Source organism: Echinops telfairi, unplaced genomic scaffold (genome assembly GCF_000313985.2).
Source record: "Echinops telfairi isolate 266 unplaced genomic scaffold, ASM31398v2 ScPeMD7_7406;HRSCAF=8444, whole genome shotgun sequence".
In the NCBI taxonomy this organism is placed as follows: domain Eukaryota; kingdom Metazoa; phylum Chordata; class Mammalia; order Afrosoricida; family Tenrecidae; genus Echinops; species Echinops telfairi.
In genome coordinates, this window is record NW_022111306.1 from 1,898,539 (window position 1) to 1,906,854 (window position 8,316).

General features: G+C 38.6%; 1 protein-coding gene across 1 annotated transcript in view; it reads left to right on the top strand.

Moving 5' to 3' along the window:
- CPNE8 (copine 8) overlaps window positions 1-8,316 on the top strand; it is a gene marked incomplete at its 5' end in the record, with an annotated part of 196,650 nt that overhangs the window by 56,839 nt on the left and 131,495 nt on the right. Inside the window, one exon of the mRNA XM_004700020.2 lies at window positions 7,671-7,734. Within this exon, the coding sequence (XP_004700077.2) occupies window positions 7,671-7,734 (64 nt within the window). The remainder of the gene's footprint in view (window positions 1-7,670; window positions 7,735-8,316) is intronic.

Consider the following 8,316-nt stretch of genomic DNA (forward strand, 5'->3'; position numbering starts at 1 on the left):
GCACCAAAGAACTAGAGGAAAGTTGTGTGTTTCATCAGTGCTATACTGCATCATGACTGGCTCATCCCTTCCCTGTGACCCCTTTTAAGGGGATGTCCAATTGTCTACAGATGGGCATTCGGTCTTCCCTCCATGTGCCTCTGTCCCCCATTCACCTTGGGTATGATTTTGTTCTGAGTCTTAGATGCCTGATACCTGATCCCATCGATACCTCATGATCACACAGGCTGCTGTGTGGGCCTTGTGGGCCTTGTTGCTTCTCAGCTAAATAACCGCTTGTTTATTTTCAAGTCTTTAAGACCCCAAATGCTATATCTTTTGATAGCTGGGCACCATCAGCTTTCTTCACCACATTTGCTTACACCCCCATTTTATCTTCAGAGATCGTGTTGGGAAGGTGAGCATCACAGAATACCAAATTATTACAACAAAGTGTTCTTGTGTTGAAGGAGTACTTGATTCAAGGCCCGATGTCCATCTGCAACCTTTAATTCTTAACATATAGAAATGAGTAAATAGTTCTATACCCCTCTCCTTATATATAAATATATTTACATATGTACATGCCCGCATTTAGACCTCTATAAATGTCCTTGGCCTCCTGGTTCTTTCTTCTATTTCCTATTGTCCCACCATCATGTTTGGCCTTCATTCGGGTTTAGTAATTCCTCGCTGCTATATTGCTCTTGATTAAGCCCCACTGGGCATCATACATCCTTTCTTGTTCCCTTTTCCCTGGGATCCTTTCTCCCCTCTCCCCTTTTCCCATGTACCTCTGGAACCATTGGTCTCGTTCTTTTCATCTCTGAATTGTTACCCCGCCTATCTTATCTAGATAGACATGAAGAGACATTAATAAGTACAAAAAACAGGCAAAGCCAAACAAAACAACAAGGAAGTCAAGACCAACAAAACAATAACAACAACAACAAAAAGAGAGCCATTGTCAAAATTGGAAAAGCCTATCAATAGTTCAAGGTCCATTTGTTGGCCTTTATGAGTGTTTTGCAGTTGTCAGATAGGGTGCCACACTGTCTCCAAAGTTTATTTTTGGTATTCCCCGGGGATTTCATCACTTTGCTCTGTTGCATCCCCTTAGTGTTTCACCCCAGCGTGATGGGGTCAGAGTTTGCACAATTTCCACACTGTGTTTCCATTGTTGTCCCCCGTAGCACTATGGTTTACTGAGGGATGCCGTGTCTCAGGGTGGTGCTGGCCCTATGGTCCTCTCTGTGCATTCTCTGTCCCGAACAGCTGTATTGTCTTCAGGGCTTGGTGGGCCAAGATGTTCTCCCCTCCCTCTCCATTTCTTTGTGTTTTAACTTAATCAAATAGGGTCCTCAACATCACAAATTTTTAAAGTGCTATAGCTATATTATTTAATCTACAAATCAGATTCAAATGTCAACAATTATACCAATAAGTTCTTTTATTTTATTCCAGTCTAAATCTTAATTACACATTGACCTGAATTGTCTTGATTCTATTCCTTTCACCTGGAATAACTCATCAGCCTCTTCATCTTTTATTCGTTCTATGTTGAGCCCGTTGAGAGGATTTCTCACATCCCTGGTTTTGGGGGGTTGTTTTTTTTCCCGGTCAGTCCCAGAAAGGGTCTACATTGCTGCTACTGCCTACTTTTTAATTATCCCTGCATATTGCAAGAGGAAACTTTCTACTCCTCTTACTGTCTCAGAAACTCCTAGGGACTGTTCTACATTGTTTGATAAGGTTGCTATGAGTCAGAATTGACTTGATGGCAGTGAAACTTTTGTTTTCCTTTTTTATATCCTATGCAGAACTGATCACTCCAGACATGAATTTTCTAAGAAACTCTGAAGATTTGAAAGATTTTTTCCTGTTTTCTTTGGGATTCCAGTGTTGCTTCTGCATAATCAGCTATTATCTGAATATTCTCATTTTTATAGATTATGTATCTTTTCTCTCTGACTCCCCAGAAGGTATGCTCGTCACCACTGGTGTTTTGCTCTGTCAGTATTGTGTATTCAGGTACAAACTTATGTATATTTATGCTTCAGTGTTTTCTTAGAGTTTCTAAATCTGGGCATTATTTTATTTTCTCTATTTCTAAAGGATTCCAGTCATTATCTCTTATAGTATTGCATCTGCTCTCTACATTTTTTTCTTCTTCTTCTGGAACTCTGATTGAATATACATTAGGCCCATGGGTAAAATTGTGGCTACCAAAAGTACCCCCCTGAAACAAAAACAAACCACATACTGTCATCAAATTGATGCGGACTCGGAGCAACTCTTATAGGACAAGGTATAACTATGTAAGTGTTCACATTGTAGAAAGCCCTGTCTTTCTCCCCCACGGCAAGCTGGTGGTTTTGAACTTCAACTTGCTTATTGCAGCCCAGTGAGTAAGCATTGCACCACTGGGGCTCCTTAAATATTGTGGATAATTTCTTCATATTTATCATTTATGCACATATTTGCTGTAGAATTAATCCACTGATTTTATATTTACATGTTAATGAAATTCTAGAAGCTATTTGGTCCTTTTTCTAATATTATTGGTTATTTTTTAATTGTTTGCTAATTACTCATATTTCTGTTCTATTTTATTTTCAGACTTATGTATATACTTATATTTTGTATACTGCCTCTAATATTTACAATATCCTATTTCTCATTGTCTTTTGATTCAAATTTTCCATGAACTTTTCTTTGAAGTTTTATTGACATAGAATTGTATATCAAACAATTCCATAGTTTATGGCATTAAAAGGACTTATGCAATCACCACGATTAATTTTAGAAGATCTTTCTACTTCTTTGTTCATTACTATTAGCTCTTATTCCCCCCACACTCTCTCCTGCCACAACCCTGAGAAACTATTAATCCAGTTACTATATTTGTGAATTTACCAATCCTAGATTTCATATATAGAAAAACATCCAAAACAAAATTAAAATGACAACAATTAAAAACAAAAACAGGAAACCCTCAATATAAAGGTAGTAGAAATTATTAAAAAGTAGAACAAATTTAAACTAGGTCAAAGGGAGACAGCTGATAAGGTCCTCAATGGTAACCTGTCTGCCTCTGCATTAGGCCACTCTCAAGACACTGTCTAGGAGCAAGGCCATTCTGAGCTCTGGGCAATGATTAAGAGTGGATTCAGCAGAGGTTTAATCCACATTGGGACCCCCCAATCTCCTAAATTTTTATAGGTGTTCTTTTCTAACCAGTTTTACTGGAGACAAATGTATTGTGCACACTGTGAACTCTTCCAGGAAGGATTTGTATTTATCTGGCATCTTATGACCACTTTAATTAAACATAATTACTAGTTTGATGTTCTCGTAATTACTCCGAGATAAAGATTTCTTTTAAAATAATTAATACCAGACTAGTCTCAAGGAGGAGATTAAAGATGTCCCCAATGTCCACATTTTCAAAGATGTCAACCTCGATGTTAACCACGACTTAGTATATGCCCTGGCATCCCTGTGTTCTGTAATTTACTACAGTGGCTCACGTGCTTGTGAGTGCTGTGAAGTACCAGATCCCAAGTTCAGCTATCATCTGTATCCACAAGGCTGTAAACTCGTGAAACCAAGTCAGGGGATAGAAGCGAGCTAAATTCAGAATCTAGAGTCAGAAGCCAAAAAAAAAAAAAAAGCCTGAAAACCCAAGCAGGTGTTCTGACTTCTAACATGCTCAGTCTCACAGCAGAGAACACAACGAGAAGACTGATGGAAGTGTGACCTGCCTTTGTTTCACCAGCTTCCACACCCTCGCAGATGAGAAGCATCCTCCAGACAGATGTCTGAACTTTGGATTTGGGACTTAACTGTACCCAAACCCACAGGAGCCAATGGATAACCAACCCTTCCCCGCCGGGATCCTGACCATAGGCACAGAGGCTAGAATTTACAGTACGTCACAAAAGGGATCCTGGCTAGAAGGCCCATGTTAAGTAATTGACTGCATCTCATACCTAAACCATAAACAAACAAACCAGTTATTGTTGAATTGATTCTGACTCATGACAGAGCACAACAACATTCCATAGGCTGTTCATGACTGTAAGCAGATTGCCACACCTTTGTATGCATACGAACCCCCCAACTTCTGTTCAGCAGATGAGTGCTTACACACCACCCAGGGACGCCTGGGAACTACTCAGCCAGTGTCAATTCAGGTAGCAAAAGTGGGATGTGTAATAGAAGGAAATAGGTTTATTTTTCCCTTCACTTATTGTCAAGTTTTAAGACAAGGTTTATTTTAAATTCCCTTCCAAAGCGAATATTTATATCTATATCATACTATAATGAGTCAATATAATTATTGGGATTGTAGTTTTTAGCCGTGGCCTGGTGATTTTTTTTAAAACACTCCCCCCTAGCACCACCCTGTATTTCCAGCTCATATATATGCCTTGATGAACCACAAAATCTCAAGTTTGCCTAAGCTTCAACTTGCCAGTATTTATCTCTGCATATCTTACTGGCTTCCACTTCTGATTAGACGTTAGTTTCTTACCACAAAGAATATCTTTAGATGAATAAGATTACTTTTGGAAAAGCTCTCATGGACCATCTCTAGGGTCTCCGGTGTGAAGTGGGGAACCATGCACATACCATGCACGTGCCAAGTGGGCCTTGCTTTTGTCCTTAGGTGTGGTTAAGTGCTGCATGGTCGATTCCAAGGCCCAGGAACCCGACGTCCAACCGACGGAGACACTGCCCGCTCCTGTGCGCGCACCTCACGGGTTTTCTTATGTTTGAGCCGATTATTGTGACCACCGTGTCAGTTCATCTTGTCCAGGGCTTTCCTCTTTTTCCCCAAGCATGGTGTTCTTCTCCAGGGACTGGTCTCTCCCGACAACATGTCCAAAGTATATGACATAAAGTCTTGCCATATTGGCCTCTTAGGAGCATTCAGGCTGTATTTCTTCCAAGAACGATTTGTTTGTTCCTTTGACAGTGATGGTACTCCTACTATCCTTCCCTAGCCCCATGATTCAGAGCAGCAATTCCTCTGTCTGCCTTACTCAAAGTCGAGCTTTCACATGCATATCAGGAGATTAAAAATTCTAAGACTTGGGTCAGGTGCCTAATCTTCAAAATAACCTCCTTGCTTTTCAACACTTGGCTTCAGGTAGAAGCAGTCTATGTGAACATATACACGGGGGCTTCAAAACGTGTGTTGAAAAATTCCATTATCTTTTTGTTTCATTTTTCCGCAAAATTACTGAAAGCCCATCATATATACCTGAGATATGTACAATGGAAATGGAATGGGGCTTTTACTTTGCTTAATGTTGCTTATGCCCATGTGTTATGAATAGGTTTACATATTGAGGGGCTGCTGTGTACAGGTATTTAATTTTATTGGTTACTCGTGAATTGTGCTGTCATAAAACAGTGAATCAACTTGAGAAAATGAAAGATAAAAAAGTATGTAGTTGTAACAATTTAAGAATAATTAAAGGTTAACCCCTGTAGTACTAATGGTAAATGTAATGCCAGTTTAGCGGCAGCTGCGCTTTTTGCGATGATGTCTGGGGTCAAGTTTCCTGGGCTAAATGGACCTTGGCTGTGGACTTGGAGTGACTGAGGCACAACGGGGCTGTGGCATGTCCGCACATGAGGATGAGCACATAGAAGAAATAAGCACACATATGAAAATGGCTTGATAAAATGATAGGTAAATAGTGAAACCAAGATTAAAAATAATGCTTAATCATACAGAAGAATTAGAAATCATCGAAGAGGGTCTATAAACAGCTATTCAAGATTCTTGGGCAAGAATCCTGAATAGCTGTTTATGATGTTAAAAGTTTGGACAACAAGTAGAATCGGGGTTTCTGGGGTGGAGATGGGGTGGGTACAATGGAGTCAATGTCAAGGGTCCAGGATAAAAGAATGTTTGGGAACTGACTGTGGTAGAAATTACACAACTCTGCTTGATCTGAATCAACTATGGAATGGCATGATATATGTATTAACTCCCAAATGAAAAACAATAATAATAAAGTTGTGATTTATTTCAAGGAATAAATGGACTCTCAAGGAATTTTTTAAAAAGTTAGGGTGATGTTTGCACGTTGTTGTTACTGTACTTAATCTTAGTTGTCTGTACAAAACTGGCTAAGTTGACAGCATTTTTTAAACAATATTTTTTTTTACATATCTTACTAATTCTAATATGTCCCTTCCTTTCCCATCCAGTTCTGTTATTCAACCCCATTGGGTGAGGCTATACAATCATCAACTCCCCTCAGCCCCACCCCCCTTTCCTCCCTTCCCCCTATCACTTCCTGTACTCTCAGGGAACCCTTACTCCTGTCAATGTCTCTGAGGGGCCGTGTCTCTTGACTACCATGTTACTGAGCGATCCTAAATGAACTAATGAACATACGCAAGTCTAACATGACCGATGAGGTATATCACGTATGAACTACAATAGTAAGGGGAGGAAATCTCAAAGAACTAGAAGATAGTTACATGGTCCATCAGTGCCACACTGCACCCTGGATTTATCCCCCCTTCTGTGAGGCCCATCTAAGAAGGACTGTCTAATGGTCTTGCTGATGAATTTTGGGTCTCCATTCCATCCACTCCCCTTCATATCCATTTGGATGTGCGTTTCTTGAACTTCCGATACCTCTTCCTGTCAACACCTCATGATCACACAGCCTGGTGTGCTTCTTCCATGCAGTTGACAAATGTTTTGTTAAATACATTTTACCACAATAAAAATGAGGGGGAAAGATATATTAAAAATTTTTAACTTCATCCAGAAATAGAGATATATAGGCTAGACTAAAGAAAACTGTGGTTATAATGTTAAGTGCTGTCAAATCAGTTGTGGCTCATGGGGACCCCTCACCATGTGCAACGGAATGACACCCTGCCTGGCCCTGCAGCACCCACACAGTCGTTAGGGTAGAGCCCATTCTTACAACCACATCTCTGAGTGCCTGTTCACTAGGGGGGGTTCTCATCCTTTGGTACTATCTCCGGCAGTGCTCTGTTGCTATTCATAAGGTTCCAGTGACTAATGGTTCAGAAGTCTTCTGCTCGTTTCTTCTTACTAGTCTGTGTTAGCCTGGAAGCTCCACTCCAATCTATCACCAGGGAGCTGGTATTAGGGGCTCAAGTAGAAAGTAAATGTTTTGAGAATGATAATGGCAACAAATGTACAAATGTGCTTGACAAAATGGATGTATGTATGGATTTTGATAAGAATTATATGAGCCCCCAATAAAATGATTAAGAAAAAAAGATTTTGTAGAGGAGCTGATACCAAGAGCTCAAATAGAATATAAATGTTTAGAAAATAATGATGCCAACATATGTACAAATGTGCTTGATGCATTTAATGTAAGGACTGCTATAAGAGCTGTCAGAGCCCCCCAGTAAAAATGATTTTTTTTAAAAAATTCTATTTTTTATTCCAAAAAAAGAGAGAAAAGGTAGTGACGTAGCTTCCAGCATCACAACAACGTTCAAACTACTACTGTACAACAAATGATAGATGAGTTAAGATTAAGAAATATAATATTGGGAGTCTATATACTAGTAGGGTTATCTTTGTTTGATAACCTAAATAAAAATATGTATATATATTTATAGAACAATAACAATGTAGTATTGATATCAATGTGTTTATTTTTATGTTATTATTTTAGAGGGATTCCAGGGAAGAAATGTGGTACTATCATACTTACAGCAGAGGAATTAAATTGTTGCAGGGTAAGTACAAATTTCTTCAGTTTAAAAAGTATTACCAATGCTTCTCTTAAATGACATTTCTTTTAAAATATTTTCAAACTTAGTTTTCAGATAATTTTAGCACAAAAAAAACCAAACCCACCTGTTATATAATTCTAAAATTAACAACACCAAAAATCAGTGTAGATATTTAGCCATTTGTATAAATTCTAACCAGAGAAACTGCATTTTATGATCGAAAAAAGATAGTAGATTATTTTAGCAATATTTTTTTAAGAATAGAAATTTTAAAATTAAAAACCAATGTTAACATCCTCTTTTTTGGCATTCTGATTAAGAATTGTCAGTTGCAGTTCAGTTCTGGGACAGATTTTGAAGATTTATATGTGAATAATAAAGATAATTTGTAATTACTTAAGCGTAGCTTCTTCGTATAAAATACTCTTGCTTTTCATATTTCTAATTAAATCACGTCAGAATTTCTCTGATTCCATCTCTTGTTCACTTCAGTTAATTCCATTCGAAAGGGCCAGCTACCCCTTGAGCTAGGAATGTGACTACAGTACTAGGAGGTCATGGACTGTGTTTTCAGAAAACTGCTAT